The 24666-nt window shown below is 35.8% G+C and overlaps 1 protein-coding gene across 9 annotated transcripts in view; it reads left to right on the top strand.

Moving 5' to 3' along the window:
* The window catches only part of DMD (dystrophin), a 2109452-nt gene that overhangs the window by 1029979 nt on the left and 1054807 nt on the right, over nt 1-24666 (top strand). For all 9 annotated transcript variants that reach the window (XM_012756891.3, XM_012756894.3, XM_012756895.3 and 6 more), the window contains one exon: nt 13077-13224. In XM_012756891.3, coding sequence (XP_012612345.1) covers nt 13077-13224 — 148 coding nt within the window. The remainder of the gene's footprint in view (nt 1-13076; nt 13225-24666) is intronic.

Genomic DNA, 24666 nt, shown 5'->3' with positions numbered 1-24666 from the left:
GACTTTAGCCAAGATCCCTCCCACTCACTTAATCAAAGATGAAATATGCAGGAGGAAATAATCAGCAGCCCAACGCTGAGCTTGCAGACCTAAGTATAAAGCCACAATGGATATGTCAGAAGGCTACTAGGGTGTTATTTATTTAAATCTATTTCATGGAATTGAGCACCACCGTAATGGCCTGAAAGTGTTAAAGTATGTTCCAAAGTACCTAAATTACTCCCTAAATGTAATTTATGCTTGAGAATGATCTGACTAACTTGATTTAGAACAGCAGGAAATAAGTTATGCTGCACATAAATGAAGCAGCAGTGTAATGTTAAATACTGGTTGCATAGTGAATGAGAATTTTAATATTTGCAAAATTTCAAAATCACTTGATTTATTATCTGTATGTGTATACCGACAATTTTTTGTCCTTTATTAAGTTCAGCCTACATTTCCTCTTACTGCCAGGAAAAAAAAAACACCACATTTTTTTTTTCCTAGAAATAGTATAGAAGATAAAAATTATATTTATTTCCCTGAATGCTATTTTTAATGTCTCTATGTGTTTCTACTTGTTGTTGCCTTTTTCCTCACTTATCAATAGTCTAAATAATAGAGTGAGAGGAACTTAGGGAGCACAATAACTAATTAGAGATTGAATTTATAAATGTAACATTGTAAAACCAGCAGAATTTATATATATATTAATTTGGAATTTTCCTTGATAAGAAAAAAAAGAGTTTAAGTTTATAAGTAGTCATGATAAAAAAATGTAATTTTACATAGTAAATTCAGGAATAGATTTAGACTCTGCTATTAACAAGGCATATTAAGCACTGAAAAGTATATTTTAAAATTTTATGTGAGGCTCGAAATGCAGTTTAAAGTATTATTACTCATATTAAATGTCATTGCATGTAAAGCACATGTTTTTATTCTTTAATATTTTGTTTGAATAGAGTTACTCATTTTAACAGTAATTTTAATAATGAAATTAAATCAACTTTACAGTTTTCAAAGTTTTAGCAGTTGCATGCTATATTGAATGCTATATATTTATAAAGCAACAGTGTAAGTAATTTATATCAAGTCTTAAAGGATGCAAAGGTTTGGGGTGCAGGAGTTAAGGAAAAGAGAGCAAAAGGGAAAGAGGGCAATTCAGGAATATGTTACTGATGTGTGAATTCCCAAGTCCCAAGGTAGTAGCAGGGGTTGGGGAACCAGCAGATAGTCCTAGTCCTGCGTGGCTGGAAAGTCCATCCTGCCTCACTTTCATGGGCACAGAACAATGGTATCAATGCAGAGCCCAGGTCCTTAGCCTGTTCCCTTTTTCTTCCTAACCCCAGCTCTGTCTTGCAGAGTCCAGCTTACTGTGATCAAGTGTATGGACCCTTATGTTTTTCTTCTCTTGGGAGAATGAAGAGGAAAGATAACCTGTAAAAAGGAAGAGGGTCAGGGTGAGAGGAGGGTGTGTGGAGTCTGGTGGAGGGTGGAAATTACCACTATGGTGAGTGGCAAAAGGAGAGTGTCTGTAACAGATCTGAGATTGGACACCTTTAGGGTGTGCGTAGCAGTGTGGAAAGAAGAGTGGGCACTTATAGTACATATATTGGAGAAAAAAGCACCTCCTACTAGCTAAAAGTGTTGGCAAGAGGATAGTTCAGGTGATTGGGTAGTGAAAAAAAGCAAACCAAGAAGGGACTGATGACTGCTACAAAGTTGAATTGGTAAATTGTGACGAACTGGTACTTCTCTGTGCTCTGGTTAGCTGCTACCTGTTGCTTAGACTACTGTAACGGGAGGATAGTTGGAGGTAGCAGTCATAGCATGTGAGACTGCCATTTAAATTTATTTTAAACTTGCTTTATTTTTTCTGACTCTCATAAAATGAAAAGCATGTTGTAGAAAAACCAACAATGGGCCAGGCAACGTGGCTCACACCTGTAATCCTAGCACTCTGGGAGACCAGGGCAGGAGGATCGCTCAAGTTCAGGAGTTCGAAACCAGCCTGAGCAAGAGCGAGACCCCATCTCTACTAAAAATAGAAAGAAATTAATTGACCAACTAAAATATATATATATATAAAAAATTAGCCAAGCATGATGGCGCATGCCTGTAGTCCCAGCTACTCGGGAGGCTGAGGCAGGAGGATTGCTTGAGCCCAGGAGTTTGAGGTTGCTGTGAGCTAGGCTGATGCCACAGCACTCTAGCTTGGGCAACAGAGTAAGACTCTGTCCAAAAAAAACCAGAAAAACCAACAACAAAGAAAAAGTATATAATAAAAAGTAAAATCAACTATAGTCTCGCCAAGATGGAACAATGTTAACTATGCTTCATAGTTTTGTACATTCTCCTTGAACAGCAAGTTTTTAATTTTTTTTTTATTTCAGCATGTTACAGGGTACAAATGTGTAGGTTATATATATTGCCTTTGCCCCACCCAAGTCAGAGCTACAAGCATGTCCATCCCCCAGACAGTGTTCATGGCACCCATTAGGTGTGAATATACCCATCCCCCCTTCCTCCTCCAACCTGCCTGACACCTGATGAATGTGACTACTCTACGTGCACAGCAGCAACTTTTTGACTCCAATGATACAAGTGTCTGTAAACATGCTATGTGTAATTCTTTTTTAAAGAGAATAAACTCTTAAGATGTATTCTTAGGTCATTTATTATGTATTAGATACCACTAAAAGTATATGAATGCTAAATTATTATTAATAGTAAACATGTAAAACATTCCCAAGATCATTTTGTTGCTTAAGGATATATTATATTTGATTAACTCTAGAAAATCAGTAATTATCAAAGGCAGAATTCTTATTTTTAACTATAGAGACTCGTTTTTTTCCTTTTATTTCATCATATTATGGGGGTACAAATATTGTTAATGTTACATATATTGCCCTTGCTACCCCTCCCCACGCCACCCTGCCAGAGCTTCAAGAGTGCCCAACCACCAGGTGGTGCGCACCACACCCATTATGTAAGTATACATCCTTCCTCTCCTGCCCCCTCCCACCTGCCCACCACCCGATAAAAGTTTAATTTATTTTTTGACATTTTGGTAACATTGTATATCTTTCCCTCTCCCTAAGAAGGGTTAGAAGTATTCCCCCCCCCCCACAATGCTCTCCACATCCCTAAGATGTGGGTCTTCCCCCCTCCGAATCCCTGATGAACATTACCACCATTTGAGCACCATAGTTTTAATCAATCAGTACAAATTTGATGGAGAGTAGATACGTAGCCCATTTTCCAGATCTTGTGTCACCTCACTTTGGTTAACGGGCTTAAGCTTAATTCAGGATAGCATAAATGGTGCTAGCTCACAGTCGTTTCTTAGAATTAAATAATAATCCATTGTGAGCATATACAAAATTTTAATTATCCACTCATGAATTGACACTTGGGTTGTTTCCATGACTGTGCAATAGTGTATTGTGCTGCCATAACATTCGGGTGCAGATGTCTTTATAATAGAATGTCTTAGGCTCTTTTGGGTAGATGCCCAACAATGCTATTGCCGGGTCAAATGGTATTTCTATTTCTAGCTGTTTGAGGTGTCCAAATTCTTTTCCACAAAAGTTGCAGTAATTTGCAGTCCCACCAGCAGTTTAAGAGTGTTCCTGTCTCTCCACATCCTTGCCAGCATTTGTTGTTTTGGGATTTCTTGATACAGGCCATTCTCACTGGGGTTAGGTGGTATCTCATTATGGTTTTGATTTGCATTTCTCTGAGGATTAGAGATGTTGAGCATTTTTCTATATGTTTGCAGGCCTTTATTCTGTCTTCTTTGGAGAAGTTTCTGTTCATTTCCTTTGCCCATTTCTTGATGGGGTTGTTTGATTTTTTTTTTCTTGTTAATTCTTTTAAGTTCTAGATAGATTCCTGTTATTAGACCTTTATCAGAAGTATAGAAAGCAAATATTTTCTCCCACTCTGTGGGTTGTCTATTTGCTCTAATGATAGTTTCCTTGGCTGTGCAGAAGCTTTTTAATTTGATCAGATCCCATTTGTTTATTTTTGATGTTACAGTGATTGCCTTGGCGGTCTTCCTCAAAAATTCTTTGCCTAGACCAATGTCTGATAGGGTTTTCCCAACATCTTCTAGGATTCTTAAGGTTTCATGACTTAGATTTAAGTCTGCTATCCATCTTGAGTGAATTTTTGTGAGAGGTGAGAGGTAGGGATCTTGATTCAATCTTCTGCATGCAGCTAACCAGTTTTCCCAGCACCATTTATTGAAGAGGGATTCTTTTCCCCATTGTATATTTTTGTCTGCTTTATCAAAGATTAGGTTACCGTCTACTGAAGGTTTCATTTCTGGTATCAGAGATCTATTCCAGATATCGATGCTTCTGTTCTTGTGCCAGTACCAGGATGATATAACTATTACCGCTTTATAGTACAGCTTGAAGTCAGGAAGACTGATGCTTCCCAGTTTGTTCATTTTACTTAAGATTGCTTTGGCTATATGAGCTTTTTTATGGTTCCATACAAAGTGAAGAATTATTTTTTCTAGATCTGTAAAGAATGCTGGTGGTATTTTGATGGGGATTACATTGATTCTGTAGATCACTTTAGGTAATATTGACATTTTAATGATATTGATTCTACCAATCCATGAACAAAGTAGATTTTTCCATCTGTTTAAATCATCTGCAATTTCTTTTTTTAGTGTTTTGTAGTTCTCCTTGTATAAATCTTTTGTATCTTTTGTTAAGTATATTCCTAGATATTTAATTTTCTTTGGAGCTATAGTAAAGGGTATTGCATTTTTTATTTGAGTTTCTGCTTGATGGGTCTTGGCATATATGAATGTTTCTGATTTCCGTGTATTGATTTTATAACCTGTGACTTTATCAAATTCATTTATCAAATCTAGGAGTCTCTTGGATGAATCCATGGGGTTTTCTAGGTATAATATCATATCATCGGGGAAGAGTGAGAGTTTGATTTCATCTGCCCCCACTTGGATGCCCTTAATTCCCCTCTCTTACCTGATTACTATAGCTAGAACTTCAAGCACTATATTGAATAGGAGAGGAGATAGTGGGCATCCTTGTCTAGTTCCAGTTCGAAGAGAGAATGATTTCAATTTTTCCCCATTTAGAATGATATTATCAGTGGGTTTGCCATAAATGGATTTGATAAATTTAAGGTATGAGCCATCTATTCCTATTTTGTTAAGAGTTTTTATCATAAAGGTGTGTTGGACTTTGTCAAATGCTTTTTCTGCATCTATTGACAGAATCATATGGCCTTTGTTCTTGATTTTATTTATGAAGTAAATTGCACTTATAGACTTGTGTATGTTGAACCAGACTTGCATCCCTTGAATAAAGTCCATCTGGTCATGGTGAATTATTTTTCTGATGTGCTGCTGAATTCTATTTGCTAAAATTTTATTTAGGATTTTTGTATCTATATTCATGAGGGATATCGGTCTGTAATTTTCTTTTTTTGTTGTGTCCTTTCCTGGCTTTGGTATCAAGGTGATATTGGCTTCATAGAATGAGTTAGAAAGGATACAATTCTTCTCAATGATGTGGAATAGTTTCTGTAGTATAGGTATAATTTCATCTCTGTATGTTTGGTAGAACTCTGAAGTGTAGCCATCTGTTCTGGGACTATTTCATTTGGGGAGGTTTTTAATTACTGCTCCAATTTCTGAGCTTGAGATTGGTCTGTTCAGGAATTCTGTTACTTCCTGGGTGAACTTAGGGAGGTTGTATGAATCCAGGAATTTGCCCATTTCATCTTTGTTCTGTAGTTTTTGGGCATATGGTTTTTTATAGTAGTCAAATATAATGTTTTGTATTTCTGTGGTGTCTATTGTGATCTCTTCTTTTTCATTTCTTATTGAGTTTATTAGAGTCTTTTCCCTTTGAGTCCTTGTCAATCTAGCAAGAGGGCAATCAATTTTGTTTATCTTTTTGAAAAACCAGGTTCTGGTTTTGTTGATCTTTAGTATAGTTCTCTTGTTCTCCATTTCATTAAGTTCTGCTTTGATCTTTGTTATTTCTTTTCTTCTACTAGGATTGGAAATTGTTTGCTCTTCTTTTTCCAATTCCTTGAGCCTATTTATTAGGTTGTGAGTATCTAAGCTTTCTGTTTTTGGGATGTGAGCGTTAATTGCTACTAGTTTTCCTCTGAGGTAAGCTTTTGCTATATCCCACAGGTTTGGTTTTGGTAACAAGTATCACCGTTATCATTTTGTTCGAAGAAACTCTTGATTTCCCTCTGAATTTCTTCCTTGAACCAGTAATTTTTCAATAATAGATTGTGTAGTTTCCATGATTTTGTGAGGCGTAGAGTGTTTCTATAGGAGTTGAACTGTAATTTTATACTATTATGGTCAGAAAAGATACAAGGTATAATTTCTATTTTCTTGAATATTTTGAGATCTGATTTGCGGCTTGGGATGTGATCAATTTTGGAGAAGGATCCATGGGCTGCTGAGAAGAATGTAAATTCAAGTTTATTTGGATGGAATGTTCTATAGAGATCTGTCAGATCTTTTTGATCCAGGGCTCTGGTCAGGTCCATTATTTCTTTGCTTGTTTTCTGTTTGGAGGATCTATCCAGATCATTCAGTGGAGTGTTGAAGTCCGCTGCGACTACGGCAGTGTTGTGTAACATGGTGTTTAGATTAAACAAGGTTTGCTTTATGTAATTGGGTGCTCCTGTATTGGGTGCATAGATATTAAGAATTGTTAAATCTTCTTGTTGGATCTACCCTTTCATCACTATAGAATGGCTATCTTTCTCTCTTTTTACTTTTGCTATTTTAAAGCTTGTGTTATCTGAAAATAGTATGGCTACCCCAGCTTTCTTTTGACTTCTGTTTGGATGATAGTTTTCTATCCCTTGACCTTCAGCAGGAAGGCATCTATGTGGGTTAGATGTGTTTCCTGTAGACAGCAGATGCTAGCCTTGTGCATTTTTATCCATTCTTCCAGTCTATGTCTCTTCAGAGGACAGCTTAAGCCATTTACATTTCCATTTACATTTATTGAGAAGATTGAAATTGGAGGAAGATTATCATTCATATTGTTGGGTAGAGACTTCTTGCTTTGTCTTACTCCTTGAGCCATCATGTAGTTCAAGATCTAAACTTTAATTCTTTGAGGATTTTACTTTGAGGAGTGACTATTGCTGTGTTTGTTTAGAAATGTGGATCTGAGAACTTCCTGCAGGGCTGGTCAGGATTTGCAAATTCCTTCAGTGATTGCTTGTCTGAGAAGGACTTTATTTCTCCCTCATAGATGAAACTTAATTTTGCTGGATAAAGAATTCTAGGTTTGGCTTTGTTCTGTTTTAGAAGATTAAGGATAGGCACCCAAACCCTCCTGGCTTGTAAGGTTTCAGATGAGAAGTCTGCTGTTAGTCTGATAGGCTTACCTTTATAGTCATTTGCTGCTTTTGTCTCACTGCTCAGAGAATTGTTTCTTTCATGTTTACTTTGGTCAGCCTAATACCCATGTGACGAGGTGATTGCCTTTTCACATTGAGTCTCCCAGGAGTTTTGTGTGCTTCGTGTATTTGGGTATCAAGGTTTCTTCCCAAACCTGGCATATTTTCCTCCAGTATTCCATGAAGTAAGTTTTCCAGCCCTTGTGAATGTTCCTCTTCCCCTTCTGGAATCCCAATCAATATGAGATTCGGCTTTTTTAAGCCAAATAATCCTACACTTCCTGTAAACTTTGGTCTTCTCTCTTGTTTCTGTGTTCCCTTTCTTCCTCTGATTTGTTTAGTGCATAGGCATAATCTTCAAGCTCTGAGGTTCTTTCCTCTGCATGGTCCATCCTGTTCTTTATGCTTTCCACTGTGTTATGGAGATCCTTGATTGTCTCCTTCATAACCAGAATTTCTGTTTGGTTTTTCTAAATAATTTCAATTTCTTTGGAGAACCTTTCATTCATTTCCTATATTGTTCTTGTGGTTTCTCTATGCTGGGGTTCTATTTTCTCTTCAATTGCATTGAGTTTTCTAGCAATCCATATTTGGAATTCTTCCTCCGTCAGTTTAATCATATCATGTAAGTTGGTGCCAGATGATGGAGGATGAGTATTTTGCTTTGGAGGTGACTTTTCTCTTTGCTCCTTCATGTTTCCTGTGAACTTTCTCTGGTTCTTTCTCATCTGGGTGCTTTATCGAGGACCAGAAGTGCAGGGACTGAATTATGAGCTAAATTCTGGAATTATGGAGGGATGACCCTTGGAAGATCTGGGGATATGTGCTCTGGACCTGTAATGTCTTAGAGGAGTTTGAGCCTGTTGGGTTATCTTTGATCTGTTGCCTTCACCATCTCTTAATAGAGATTAGTGAGATTGGATCCCTTGTTTAGACTCCCCGGCATTGTATCCCTTTTGTGAGTGTGACTCCCTTATCAACTACTAGTATGAAGTGTGAGGTACTGTGATGAGCTATGAGGTATTCTCTCTTTTTTGTTGCTTGTGGTTTGCGTGGGGAGGTCGGTTATCAAGCTATTCCAATACCTATATAATGACCTCTAAACCCTTAAATGTGGTAAACAGGAATCTCAGCCTTTGGGGAGTGTCATACCTCTCCCAGGGGATCCTTGAGCCCTGTTACCTATTTAGTTGGGGTGAGATAAACAACAGGTATCAGCAAGCCTAAGAGAGTATACTTCAGGGGTTGCTTGATCTGTGGCTAGAGAGGAGCTTCTAAAAAGTTATTCAGAGATCATTCACTGCATATGTGTGGCAGCTCCTGGTAGAAAGTGTCTTTTGGTGCAATTGTTAGGAATTCTGGTTGAGATTTTCCTTCTCAGAACACAAGCCTATAATTTGGCAACTGCCTTGATACCAAGGGCAAGCCCCTGTATTCTACTTTTTTTTTTTTTTTTTTTTTTTTTTTGAGGCAGAGTCTTGCTTTGTTGCCCAGGCTGGAGTGAGTGCTGTGGCATCAGCCTAGCTCACAGGAACCTCAAACTTCTGGGCTCAAGCAATCCTCCTGCCTCAGCCTCCCGAGTAGCTGGGACTACGTGCCACCATGCCCGGCTAATATATATATATATATATATATATATATATATATATATATATGTATATGCCAATTAATTTCTTTCTATATTTTTATAGTAGAGATGGGGTCTCGCTCAGGCTGGTTTTGAACTCCTAACCTTGAGCAATCTGCCCGCCTCAGCCTCCCAGAGTGCTAGGATTACAGGCATGAGCCACTGTGCCTGGCCTGTATTCTGCTTTTAACATGATCCAAAACAACTTGCTGTAGTAGGGCATCAACTCTTCTTACTCCGCCCCTCCAAGTATGGGGTTCATCTAGTTGTTATGAAGTCAAAGCCTCAGGACTGTTGAAGAGGCCCTGACCAGGGCCTCTGGGGGACATAGAACAGAGAGCAACCTGCTTGCTACTCTCCTCCTGCGTAAGTGGAGTCAGGCCCTTCCTTACAAAATACCAGTGGCCTGGGCGCAGACAAGAACCTTCCACAACCCAGATGGGTCTTAGCCCTAAAAACGGACTCCCTCACCACTGTGTGCTTCAAGGACTGGGGGCTGATCCTTTGGCTAAAAACCCTGTCTACCAAATTGTCTCCAGGAGATGGGCAAGGATCTCAGCTTGGGTAGCAATCTAGTGTTGCTGTTACTAAACCTTTTCAGGGGAGGGATCTGGGCCTTTGGTGAAAAATAGGCCAGCAATGGATAATAAGCAATAGGAGATAGCAGTCCAGCCTCTGGTTTCAGCTTGAATAACGGCTTGTTTCTCCACTCCACTCAGTGGTGGAGTCTGTAGTTTTGGAGAGAAGCACTTAGCTCAAAACCCCAGAACGTGCAGGGGGTACTATTGTCCCAAGTCAGAGTTGGAAAATCACTCTCCTTTCCAATTCCATCCTGATAGGGCAGGTTTTGTTCATTAGGTGCAAAACAGAGGTGGCTGGGTGTGATGGAGGACTGCCTGGAGAGCAATCTCTCTCCCTCTTCCCTCCCCTCACTGGTGGGACTTGAGTCACTGGGGTCTGCCAGGAGGCTTACCAAGGAGCTAGCTCCTTCCCTCTTCTGCCCCTCACCAGCAGCGCTTGAGCTGCCAGGGTCCACTGAGAAGCTCCGCTGAGGGGTGAAAACTTTCCCCTTTCCGTGCATCACCAGCGGAGTTTGGGCCACTGAAGCCCCCTCGAGGGTTCGTGGAGGATTGAGCTCCCTCCCTCTTCCACTCCCTCACTGGCAGCGCTTGAGCTGCTGGAGACCAGTGAGAGTTCCGCCAGGGAGTGAAAACTTTCACTTTTCCCAACGTCATCAGTGAAGCATGGGCTGCTGAAGCCCCCTGGGAGGGTCTGTGGAGGATTGAGCTCCCTCCCTCTTCCACCTCCTCATCATTGGTGCTTGGGCCCCCGGAGTCCACCAGACAACTCAGCCAAATGAGCGGCCTATCTCACTTTTGTGCCCCTTTGAAAGTGAGGCATAAGCCGCTGGTGTGTTCAGATCTCCCAGCCAAGGCGTCCCTGCACCGTGGGCTGGAGAGTTCAAATTGCTTTCCACTCCTGTCTCCTCTCCAAACTGCCTGACTGCCCATGTTACCTCTTCGTGCTGACTTCAGGTGTTTTGCTGCTTGCGTGGGTGTGGAGGTTGGTGAAGGAGAAAGCGTCCCCGTGTTGGACAGATCCCACAGTCCCGGGGGGCTGGGCACTTAGTGTAGCCGGCTTGCGCTCCAATCTCTGCAGTACAGCTCAGACTCTCAGAACTTTGGTCATTGATGGAGAAGTTGTCCACCTGTGGGACAGATCACACAGTCCCGTTGAGCTGGCCGCTGAACGTGGCCAGCTTGCACTCCAAACCCCACTGTACAACTCGGATTCTCAGAACTTCACGGCAAATCTACTGAGTCACTTTCCTCCTTTCCCCAGCATTGCTGACCCTCGAAGCTTCCCTGCAATTCCATGAAGCCAATCCTGTGGGAGAACTTCCCACTAGAGTGATTTAGACCGTTTTCTTCACCTCCCACTCTGAGAGCAGAGAACCAGGAGGTCATCCCTAATCCGCTATTTTTGACAATTGAGACTCTTTATCTTTTTTATGCTACCAAAATACTGTCTGTTTTATGTAATTTTTCAGGTTAGGCATGTAGTTATTCATTAAATGCAATATCTGACAGAATGCAATGTATGTGTAGGTACAGAATTACATCATAGGTAGATAATAAAGAAGAAAAACAAAGGGAAAAAACCTCTATACCTATCCCTTTCAATTGTTTAACCAATAAGATGTGGCTTCATCCTGGAAAAAGGAAGTCCCTGCAAGAGAGCATGTGAGGTGATGGAAAGGTGCCATTGAAACCAGCGATATCTGGGTTAGGATCCCCTCTCTATTATTTAATGCTATTCTTACATTTTGACAAGTTACTTGGCCTCTGTTTTCTCTAACAGAAAATGAGATAATAATTGTTATGCTGCAGGGTCATTGCAGGTGTCTATGAAATGGTATATACATGGCACTATAAAACCATGGAGGCAGTGTCTGGCTCATAGTAACTGTTTAATAAATGTGAATTTCATTCCCTTTCCAGTAAACCAGTAGTAGGCAGATGTAGCATTGCATTCTAAAGTTATTTAAAATTCCTAAATGAAGGTAGATATCTGAGAAGATGTCATGGGGTTCAAAAGTATAATTCATTGTTTCTTAAGAGCAGATTTCAGAGAAACTTGACAGACTACTATACTGTTAGGCAGCCCTGCAGCCAGGAATCTTAAGGATAGCTTTTGGTTTAGTCCTAGCAGATTATTATTTGGACATGTCCCAAGAGACCTGGTAGATCATAAGCCCCATAAGGCTTCAAATCTTACTTCGTAGCACTGTTTTTCACTTTGACTGCACATTGGAATCACCTCAGTGCTTTAAAAAATACCAATGTCAAGTCCCACCTCCAAAGACACACATTTAATTGGTCTGGAGTGGAGTCCCAGGATCAGTGTTTTGTTTTTGTTGCTGTTGCTGTTTTTTAATGCCGCAGGTGATTCTTATCTGAAACTGTCTGTAGGCAAGCATAAATCCCTGGTTCATACTGTTTCTATCTCAGTATTTTCTATGACTGGAAAATGACCAAATATTTGTTTCTTAATATTCTTTTCATATGAAATAGTCACACATTGCCTTGAACTAAGTTCCTTCAGCATTCCAATTTAAAATGTTAGTGGATACAATAAAACAGAAAGGATAATGAAGCTAACACCCACCACCTGGTTTGACTATTATATCTGTTAGTTGGTTAATTGCTTATATCCGAGCCTGCAATATAAATTGCATGTTATCTTTTTTGAACATTGACAGGATATTAATGATTTATTTTTTATTGGTGTAATAATGGTATTTTGTTATATTTTTAAGTTTCATTTTATTTTTAATTGATACATAATAATTGTACATATCCATGGGGTACAGTTTGATGTTTCAATAAATACATATATTGTATAATAATCAAATCAGAGTACTTGGCATGTCCATAACCTCAAACATTTATCATTTCTTTGTTGTGAGTAAATTTAAAACTCTCTCTTCTAGTTATTATGAAACAGACAATACAATATTAACTCTTTTCACCTTACTGTGCAAGAGAACACCAGAACGCATTCCTCCTATTTAGCTTAATGAATATGCAGTTTTGGATCAAGAATGATATTGAAACTGATAGACTATATGAAATAACTTGATTTTGATCCAAAAAATATTTTGAAATTGAATATATAGCTTCCAAATACTTAATTTACTATAATGTTAGCCTATTTTTAAATTTCTGGAATTTTAAACAATTAAATATGATCTTAGAGAAAAAAATACTAATACTCCAAAATAATTATCTTTGTCTTTGTTTCAATCAAGAGATATATTTGATTTTAAAGGAAAAAAAGATACAGCCTTTAATTTTAAATCATATTTAAATCATATTTTGTATTCAGTATTTTATTTTGGTTAACTGGAACTGAAATCTATAAATCTGAGAAACTATCAGAATAATATTTTTGTCAATGCAAACAAAAAATATATACTCCATTCATATAATTTGTTTTATACAGTCCATTTTTCTTGATCCCTCTTTTTTATCTCTAGGCAATTTGACAGATCTGTTGAAAAATGGCGACGTTTTCATTACGATATGAAGATATTTAATCAATGGCTAACAGAAGCTGAACAGTTTCTCAAAAAGACACAAATTCCTGAGAATTGGGAACATGCTAAATACAAATGGTATCTTAAGGTAAGTTTTTGAGATTTGTTCTTCCAAATTATCTTTATCTTTACCACATCAGGACTGCTTAACTTCTTTAAGTTCAGGTTGTGAAGAATGGTGGACACTTAGAATTCAGGACTTTTGTTGTCATTATTATACATAATAGAAAATCATCATAGTGATAATATCAGGAAACTGTGCTATGGACTTTATATGTCAGGATGAGAGAGTTTGCCTAGACTGAACTGGTTTATCTGATGAACTGTGAAGCGTATTTGAATCTATGATACACGGAATCATCTTACAGCAGGGATGTATTGTGGTTTGGGGCAGTGTTTATTTTTGCCTTATGTTGGAACTTGTCCAGAAGGAGAACTTGTGGTATACTTAGCAATAATGTAGTTACTAGAAATATCCATCATGTTATAATTACAGTTCTGTTACCCTAAAGACAATTTGTGGTGATATAGCAATATTTCTATATATGCTATTGACAAAAAACCTTATGAGATAGTCCAGAGGCCAAAACAATGCAGAGTTAATTGGTGGTACTTATTGACTTTTTTATGGTTTGTGTTAATGGAGATGCAACATATGGATTATAACCAGTGTATAGTTTAATTTCAACTGTGTCTTTTGAATGTGCAGATCAAGTTAAATTAAATTGTGGAGTATATAATTTAGTTGGTAAAATATATAGTTTAGGCATCAGAAATATTGTATTTATTACACCAAGGCTTAATTATTTTGGCAACTTTTTAAATTCACATTGTTCATGTTGCAATTTTCTATCAAGTAGATTTGAATTGTGGCCAATTTTTAATGCCAGAAAATATATATTAAGACAGATGAAGGCAAAGAAAACAGTAGTTTATTAGATAGTTTAGACATTTAAAAATGCTGGATTCATAAAAACAATATTATATTCAACTTTACAACTCTCTGTTCTCAAATATGTTTGCATAAAAAATATGCCTTTTGATATTAAGGAATTAAGCATTTAAATACCTATATATATGGCAAGCTATTTAAACACAGAAGATACATAATTTAAAATCTTGTATAATTATATGTATATCAATAAAACTTGTATGCACACCAGCATTGGCATTTGGATATAAAGGAAATTCATGGATTTCCAATCTGTTGTCATACAGAAGATACATTTATTAATAGCACTAAAGTAAATTTTGAGATAACGCAACATAATAAAGTCTCTGCCTGAAAGGCAGAAATATATTAGAGTCATATAACGTGTTTTAGGGAAAATATATAAACATCTTTCTATTTCCAAAGGTATCTAACACAAGGTAGTTATGTATTTTAATCAGTATTTTATTATAAAATTAATCTATACTAATTTCAGAAAAAATCAAGCAACATAGAAGTGTGTATATATCTCCATTCTATTCCCCCACTCTAAGATGGAGATTAGCATACAGAAGTTTTATTAGGGAGTGCTTTTAGGATCAAGCAAGTTGTTTTTGATGTGCCTTGGTGTTGTTTTCTTCATGTTATTTGTTCTTGAAGTCAGTTAAGTTTCTTGGATCTGTGGGCTTAACATTTTCATCACATTTAGAAATCTTTTAGCCATTATTTTTTTAACAACAATGGGACTCCAATTTCACATGTGTTAGGCTATTTAAAGCTCTCCCACTATTCACTGATGTTATATTCATTTCTTTTCAGTCTTTTTTCCTTTATAATTCATTTTATATAATTTCTGTTATCAAATTGACTAATATTCTTTAATCTCTAATTTGGTTAATCCCACCTAGTCTATATTTTTAATATCAGACATTTTCATCTCTTAGAAGTATGATTTGTGTCTTTTTTTCTTCCATGTGTCTACTCAACATGTTCAATTTTTCTTCTACTTAATGATATGGGATATAATTATAATAACTGTTATAATATCCTTTTCTACTAATTCTATCATCTGTGTCTATTCTGGGTCAATTTTAATTGATTTATTTTTCTCCTCATTAAGGGTGTTATTTAACTGCTTCTTTGGATGACTGGTAATTTTTAATGCCAGACATTATGAATTTTAACTTGTTGAGTGCTTGATTTTTTGTATTCAAATAATTATTCTTAACCTTTGTTCTGGAACATAGTTAATTTCCTTGGAAAGAAAATGATGTTTTGGGAGTCCTCCTTTTATACTTTGTTAGTTATGAGCAGAACAGCATAAGCCTAGATCTAATTTTGTCCTACTACTGAGGCAAAACCCTTCTGGGTACTCTCTCTGATGCTCTGTGAATGCTGAAGTTTTCTACTATGGCATGTGGGAATAGGCACCATTGCCAGCCATGTATTAGCTCTGGTGATTGTTTGCTTTAATTCTTTTGTGTAGTTTGTTTGTAGCTTTGAGTAGTTTTCTCACATATATGAGCTGATCAGGACTCAGCTTGAGACTGGAAGGGAGCCTTCTGCAGATCTCCAAAATTCTGTGTTATCTATCTCCTCTTTGGTATTATGGCCTGTGTTCTCTAGTCACCTTGGCCTGCTCCTACTCTTAGCTCCATCTCCTTCACTCAAGGAGGCCTCCTAGCTTATTGATCATTTCCTCTTCTTCTGTGTGAGCCTAGAACTTTCTCTCAACAGTAAGCTGGAGCAATTGTAGAGCTCATCTCATTTGTTTCCAACCTCTCAGGGACCATTGTCCTTCAATGTCTGATGTCTAGTGTCTTGAAAACCATTGTATCATGTATTTTATCTGTTTTTTATTTAAGTTTTTCAGGAAGAAGTTTATGTCTGGTATCTTTTACTCCAACTTGGCAAGAAGCAGAAGTCCAAAACAAATTATTTTGATATCATTTGATCTTTTGATACATTGCTATTACACAATCTTACAAATCTATAATTTTAAGTGTCTAGAGAATTTCTAAAGGACCTCACTTCTTTCATCAAAATTTTCCCTTAGAGAATTCTTAAGAGACTTTAATTTAGCCTATTTCTCAATCTATACATGAAATAAGAAAAAGGATTCTACATATCCAGGGAAAGCTCCCTCTAGCTAAGGATCTGTGAATGATATCACAAATCCTATAAACAGTTAAGATATTTCTTTCCTGGTAAAAGTAGGTCCAAAATTATGAACATGTGTACACATGTATATGCATATGCATGCACATGCACATACACTTATGTAAAATGCCTGAGGTTATCTTTCCATTCTGGATAAGTTTCTGAAAAGGGGTCTAGTAAGATACTATAAGACACCATCATTGCTAAGGCAAATGGAAGCTTTGGTAATTTCAGCTACCTTGGCCATTATCATTATTGATTGACAAATAATTAATAGTTGAAGGAATTTAAATATTTGCTATGAAATTATTTTAGAAAAAAAGAATGCCAATGGTATCTATTAGCAGCAGACAGATTTTCTGGCATGAACCAATAATGGTTACTGAGAAGAAAATCGAGCATTTCATATATTAAACAGATATGTACAGAGATACATTGGAATTTGAAGCCTTGTATGTAAAGTTTTCAGTAAAGAAATCATATTTAGATATAAAATGAAACAAAAAATATGCATATGTTATAAGTTTGTCCATATATATTTCTATAAAACTACATTCTATTTATCATTTTCACTTTAAAAATGAGAAGTTAGTGCCCTAATTGATGCTTGGTATTGTCATTCAAAATAAACTAACTGCCAATACCAGAAAGATGGTCTAGTTCCATGCAAGTCAATTATTTTGTTTCTCTGTCACAAGTGAATGATAAAATTAAATATATGCATCAATATTTTTCAAGATAATCCAAAGAAATATGCCATGCCACCATGAGGGACCTCTTTAAAAATACCATTTTTTTTACCCAAGAAAATATCAAGCATGTTATGTGTTACTAAAAATTGGTTTATTAATGAATTATTTCAATGATCTCTTCATCTCTATATGCATTCATTTAAAAAGCAGTAATTGAGTACATATTCAAAGTTTTATCATCCATTAAAATATTGACATGCCACATTAGGCATTAATAGAAAGAAGTTTAGAAGAAAGTTTAAGAAGTCAGATACTAGACTCAGAAAGCTTGGGTTCAAATCTCAGCTCCTTTAGCTTTATAGTTGTAGAATTTCATGAAAATGTATCTTCATTCTTTTCAAGTCTCTACTTTCTCTTTTCTGAAATGGAAATTTAAATGAGTATATAAAACACTTAGAATAGGATTTTCCACAAAATAGTTACTCATTAAATGTAAGGCCTTATTATCACTAATCACTCTTCATAAGTGATTGGCTCGTATCTATAAAAACTAAAATTTATTTACTGAATTATTGTCTTTAAATATCTGAAATGCAGAATAATCACCCCGGAAACTTAATTATACCTTATTTTTTATGTAATATGATATCTTCTCAAAATATAGCTTTTGGATTTAGGAATTGAGGAAAATTCCAATTCAGCCAAACACATCTGCTTTCAATAGCTGACACCTTTGCCTACTAATTTTTTAACTAACAAGAATAAATGTTAATGGAAGTTTTCAAAGGTAAAGCTGAACACCATGAAGGAAATTTATACAAATAAGGTTAACTCATATAGTGACAGAGTGAATTTTTGTGCCATCAAGTACTTTTAGTGAAACAGGAAAGTAGAAATCATGAAATGTCCTAATATTTAGGTCTCGGTTTTTCTAGACTAGAAAGAATTGTCTTAAAACACAAGCTGTTATTGAATGGGATTGAAAATTTCTACAATTGCTAGTAGAAACAATAAAAATCACCATTAGATTAAGTACTTAAAGGAGCTGAATATTCTTCTAATTAATGGAAATGGAGCCTGTTTTATTCAATAATGCTGCTGAGTCAACCATATTAAAAATTAACAGTACCTTCTAAAGAATGTTGCCATGAACAAGCAGAAGGTCTTGAAATCTTAAGAGATTCCACTTAAAATCAACCTTAAGAAATAAACAGCAGGGGGATTGTTTAGACGAAGATCTTTTGGACTTTAAATCAACAAATATTAAGCAAACATAGGGAGTAAAACAGTAATGTGTTATTTTGACATGAATTAACTGCTGTTTCTAGGCAAACTATAGTCTTGTTAATGTTAATTAGTTTTCTGGTATATCTTACAATGTTACTGTGTTTTACTGCTCTATAACTTATATGGTAGATGCGTAATATATTTATATATGTTGCTGTAAATAAACCAAATCAATAAGTTTATTTTGTGACATAGTAATAAATCTTAATTCACTGTGATTGAGGATACTAAAGTCAACATGAATTACATATGTTAATATGTTCCTACCATCAAATATTAAAAAAAAAAAACCTTCTAGTTCAAAGTTATGTTCTAGTCAAGGAAAATACATCTTCCTTTTCTCAAATTTGAAATGTGCATGGAGAATGGCAAATTACATATAAACTATATAGTTAAGAGCATGAGGATCCTGCTGTGATCTCTCAGAAGGGGAACAAAAGGGAGAAAAAAAGAGAGCATTGGTACTTTAGAGTTGAGGAGAGAAGGCAAAGAAAGAATACAAAAATGTCAAAGACAAGTTTAGCTGTTCTTCAGCTCTACCTTACCTTGGCTATTAGTGATTGAAGAAAATTCTAAAGCACTTTGTAAAGGACCCAATCCTGAAGAGTTCAGATTCACAGAGCACAATGGAGTTGGGATGACTCCTACCTCAAAGTTTGAGACAAGTTGAGTCCATGAAAAGGCTCCTTTACTCTTAATGGAAATGCCTAGGGTTTTTCATTCTTCTCATTCTGCTTTGTGTTTTTGCAGCCCAGAAAGCCCTTATGTAGCAGAGGCTGCCACTGAAAGGTCATTGGCTTGCACAAAAATGATGAGTGTTGAATAGATTGTACATAGGTCACTGGTAGTATCTTCTATGGAGAGTGAGTTTTTGTATTTTTATTAGGATTCACCTTAATACCTAATTGGTAATCTACTCACTCAGCTCCATGGGAGATAACTGACTTTATATTAATACATATTGAATCAAAGTCAATCTAGAAAAAGGCATATGATGTAAAGGACCAAATCAGATACAAGTATATTTTCTATAGAGTCAGTTTTTACTGTGCTGATTTCACCAGCTGGCTGTTGAGTTTGATGGCCTCTTAATAGCCCCACTGCTGAAATTCAAATGCTGATAGAAACTATGATGTAAAAATCACTTGGGTAAATATTTCTACCATCTGTTGCCCTTCATTGGGACCCTAATGCTAAGAATAATTGTTACCATTGCTTGCCTTTTATATTTCCCCAGAAGTAATAAAATTTCATAAGATTTTGTTTTGTGGTCACAAAGCTCTCCTGGTTTCTGTAACTAGAGGACATACACTAACGTAAGGAAATCAGCAAGAAAATTTACTGCTAAGAGATTTTGTCTCTAGTTACTTGCTTTAGGGTTGCAGCAATGTATAAGTATGGGGATACAGTTTAAAATGAGCTTTTCAATATTATTAGCAGGTAGTGGCATGAGAGTTCAGTCTCATAATAGAGTTAAACAGTTGGGTACTTCATTCTTACATAAATAGTGTTAGCCTTTTATTGCTACTTAGAAACTCCTCTACAACTTCTTGGCTCCTATTCATCTTTTCAGAGGTAGTAAATAGCAGATTTATTGGGAGTTTGGCACAGTGCAGAGATTCAGAGAGGGGCTCTAAATCCTTGCCCATCAAATGTATCTTTCAGAAATAAGTATATTAAAATAATTGGATAATTTCAATGGCTTGTTTTTATAGTTGCATTGTCCAGCATGGCATGTTTAAGAAGATGACAGATTGTTATACATTATTGGAAAGAAGCAAGAACAAAAACCATAACTTACTGTAATAACCACAGCAGTAAAGAACTGCTTAAGATGCATGAAAAACGTGTCATCTCTAAGGGATTCCCATTCTTAGAGCATTAAATTATCAAGAGAGTAAGATTCTACAAAAACAGTGAAGCATGCTGATTGCAAATCCCAAATTGAAAAAATAAATAAATAAACTCCTTACACCAATGTAGAAGCAATGAGAAGCAGAAGTTATTTGATGACATGTAAGATTAATGTTGAGTAATTTTCATGAAATAATACTTTGCAAGGAGCACATGCCAGCCACATTGATCTTGTTAGTATTTTCTTCTTACATACCTTCTTACTCTTCCTTCTAATGCTTGTTTCCACCTTTAAACTTGCTTTTCTCTTTGCCTGAGTGTTCAACTCTATCCTTATTTCCTATCTTCCAGGAACCAATCTCCTCCCTCTCAGGATTTTTGTATACTTCTCTTTATATATGTCCATACTCTAATTTTATCTTCCCAAACATGCCTTTTGGAACTTCCTCATCTTAAAAAGAACACAGACTTACACACACACACATACACACAAACATGCACACACAAATGGGATTTATTTGTCTCCAAATTATATGGTTTTATTTTCTTCATAGCGCTGTCACTTGCTGAAATTATAATATGTATTTGTATGATTATTATCTGTATTTTCCACTAGAATAGAAACTTACCAGGGACCCTTTTGTTCTTGTTTAACAATATACCTCAGTGCATAGAACAATTTCTTCATGCATTGAACATATAATATTCATTAAAATAAATAAATGCATAAATAAATGAAAGAATTATAATTTTATTGTATAGTTACCTGAGGCAAATTATCCCCAAGTTTGTTCTTCTTGCCATTCTTAACCCATCTCATAGCCAAAACATTCTCTCTTACATTTATCTACCTTCACCTACTCTGTGTACAGAATACTTGAAGTTCCTACATTTTCTGATAGGTAACAATATGGTGGCACCGTTCTTGTACCATACTCTATGAATATTTTAAATACCAGAATCTATTCAGCAAACATTCCATGTGAGCCTACTGTGTGCAAGGCAGACACTGCTTGCTGCTAGGAATACAGGTTGCCTAAGAACCCCTGCGATAGCTTAGTTTGATCCCTCCAAATCTCATGTTGAAATTTGATCCCCAATGTTGGAGATAGGGCCTAAAGGGAAATGTTTGATTTATGGGGGCAGATCCCTCATAAATGTCTTGATGCCATCCTCACATCCTCATAGTAATGAGTGAGTTTTCTCTCTATTAGTTCCGGAGAGAGATGGTTGTTAAGAAGAGCCTAGCATCTCCTCTCTCCCTTGCTTACTCTCTGGCCATGTGATCTCGGCACATCCCGGCTTTCCTTTGCCTTCTGCCATGAGTAGAAGAAGGCTGAGGCCCTCATCAAAGGCAGATGTTAGCATCATGCTTCTTGTACAGTCTGCAAAACTATAAGCCAAATAAACCTCTTTTCTTTGTAAATTATCCAGCCTCAGGTATTCCTTTATAGCAACATAAATGGATTAGGACAACCCTGTTTCTCTTAATGAGCTCACAGCTTCATAAGGTCAATATATTAAAGCAAAGATAGAAGCACAGGGCAGTGTGTAAACACTGCAAAAATTCCTGGCTCTAGCCTAGGACAAATGAGGGTTTTGTTTGTTTGTTTATTTTTTATTTGTTTGTTTGTTTTTACAGCCATTCTTAGTGTCCGCTAGTCCTTCTTGACACTCTTCCATTACCCTTCTGGGATTCTTAATCTCACTTTGGAAAACATGACTTTGGGAACCAGGAAAAATAATATTGTGAAAGGAAACATAAGGAAAGTGCTGGATATGAAAAAGTCGTACAAGGAGAGTGAGAAAATGTTCTGACATAAGTTGTATATTTTGAGCAATGATAAAATTGACGAATGATAGTACAAGAGGCCTATTTGCAGATGAATTGGTTCAGAATGAACTATTCATCAAGTTGAGTAGCAAATATCTAGTCATAATAATGGTAAATCTTCCTACCAAACTATAGATATAAGGCAGAGACTGAGATTGTTTGCAAACATGAGAGTAAACAAATTTTAAAATTATTGTTTTTTGTGAGGGTATAATTGGCAGAACTTTGTTGGCAATGAATTTATATTAAGGTATTCTGATCAAACTAATAAAAAGAGACATGTGTAACAGGAAAATAATAGATACATGTACTATGAATGCATATTTATATGGTGGCATTTTCCCCTTGAAGATTTATGAGTTCACTATTACTTTCTACTTGTCAATAGATAACTTTAGTTTATAACCTTATATTTCTTCAAATTTTAATTACCTCCTTATTCTAGGGTCAGCCTTTCATTTTACTTAAACTCATTTTGAGGAATATTTCAAGAAACTACAATAACAGACTTACATGATACCATAGAATGTAGGATTTCATGTGGTATATTGAGCTGGTTCTGATGGGTAAATATTTTACCTATGACATCCCCCTGAGAACTTGCAATGAAGTGAATTTTAATACAATATAAGGGATACTTTATATTATTGATCCTATGAACGTAAAATTCCTTAAAAGATCAAGCTTATGAAGTCAAATACTGCCAGCTACCCCTTTTATAAATAAATTTTTATTGGAACCCAACCACGTCTATTTATTTATGTATTGTCTATGGCTGTTTTATTGCTGCAGACAGTATTAAATATGCCACAGAGGCCACATGACCTGCAAAGCCTAAAATATTGCATATATTGTTTTTTACAGAAAAAGTTTAACTCCTGCTTTAGAAGCAGAGTAACAAAAATTTACAATAAAGATGCAAGTGCCCTTTTTACTCGCTTTTTAAACATTCTTTGTTACTTCATGTAACAGAGAAATGATCTCAATCCATGCTCATAAAGCAAATGAAAGCCATAGTAGCCAAAAAAAATAGGAAATCAAAATAAACATGTAATTTAAGTCATTTTATTTCCATGTATTAATAGAAGGTGTTTGATTAAAACTTTTAAAATGGTTTTAAAATCACTTAAGTAGTGTGTGGTGAACTTATTCATTATAAAAAGTATATAGCAACTGTTCTCTTGACTGATAGTATTGCAAGTTCCCTTTGGGTACCTGAAAAGTCTTAATAGGACAATAAATCAAGTATTCTGTCCAAGAGAGTTTCTAGAAGTTGTTCAGCCAGAGCCTTTCTTTCACCATCCCAGAAGTCCTAAACTAAGCTAATCATATTTTTTTTCTGGAGACTTTTTGTCTTCCTATTAATTAGTTTTATTTTATTGACATAACAATTGAACGTATTTATGGGGTACAGTGTGATGTTTCAATACATATATACGTTGTGTAATGATCAAATTAGGGTAATTTGCATATCTATCACCTCAAACACTTGTTTCTTTGTGGTGAGAATACTTAATTTTGAGGTGAGTGATAATGATGAAATTCATCCATTTTGATGGGGATGCCTGATCAAAACCAACAAGATACTCCTGCTATGGGGACCTGCTGAGGTCCTGCCTATTCCAAGTCTGATCATTTGATTTTCCCTTCAATCCTGTGAGCCCCTTCTATTTCCTTATCATAAATCATCTTATTGGCTGAGGTAGTTTTTGTTACTTATAAATGAAGAAGTCTAATGGATGCATAGTATCATCAGAGAAACTCCTTTTCTAGCATTGCTCCTTTTGTAAAGAAGATTGAGTCCCCTTGAAGAGCCTGCAAAACATGACCATTTGCATGTAATGAACAGTTTGCAATACTTTGAGATTGATGTGCAATTTCTATTTGACAAGAGAAAAACAATTAGGATCAACTGTGGTAGCACGTCTCAGAATACCAATGTTGTTTCCACACTTTAAGTGTTGTGGGATCATTATATAAGATTCATAATTTTCTCCTGTTGTACCCACTTTTGCATTACCATTCAGTCTTAATTTATTATACCCTATTAAAAGTTTTTAGGTAATTTGTTCTTATTGCTACTCAGACATTAAAATGCCTGCAGGCTGTGAAAATGAATAAATTTAATGTGCCAGCACAGTTCTCCAAATCCTGGCTTTACAACTAATAGTACTGGCTTATATTGTATTGTAAATCCTAGTTAACATGGATTTATTTAAAAATCCAATTTTACTGCAAATTTTAAGTAACACATATTTCAAACATTTTATCCTTGAATTTCTATTGTTTTTTATAGTATATGGGTGTTATATGTATTTACAAAAGGACAATATATATTCTTTTAAATACTAATAATTGAGTCCTGAAACAAGCTTAACTATAAACAAGACAATTGTCAAAAAAATAATAAACTGTGCATCATGGTTTAATGGAAGATTATGTAAATTTAAGATATATGCTATAATGAGTAAACTCATCCAATCCATAGTTTATAGGAATTTTCAAATTTAATTCCTTAACCAGCACTATCCTTAGAAGAGTACTCGGGGCAATTCAACCAATATATGACCAGCCAAGATAACTTCATTGAAAGGAGGCCAAACTATTGAAATGTTTCATAGTTTTCTTGGGATATCATTATGAACAGAAATTTGGTAATAGAATTGTGATGATGTTCAGAAAAGAGGAGTAGGTGAATGTCAAACTGTTTTGTGCTACTCTTAACAAAATACCTAAGACTGGGTAATTTATAATGAACAGAAATTTATTGGT

The sequence above is a fragment of the Microcebus murinus genome, chromosome X (assembly GCF_040939455.1).
Source record: "Microcebus murinus isolate Inina chromosome X, M.murinus_Inina_mat1.0, whole genome shotgun sequence".
NCBI classification, from domain to species: Eukaryota; Metazoa; Chordata; class Mammalia; order Primates; family Cheirogaleidae; genus Microcebus; species Microcebus murinus.
This window is presented reverse-complemented; position numbering and strand designations above follow the sequence as displayed.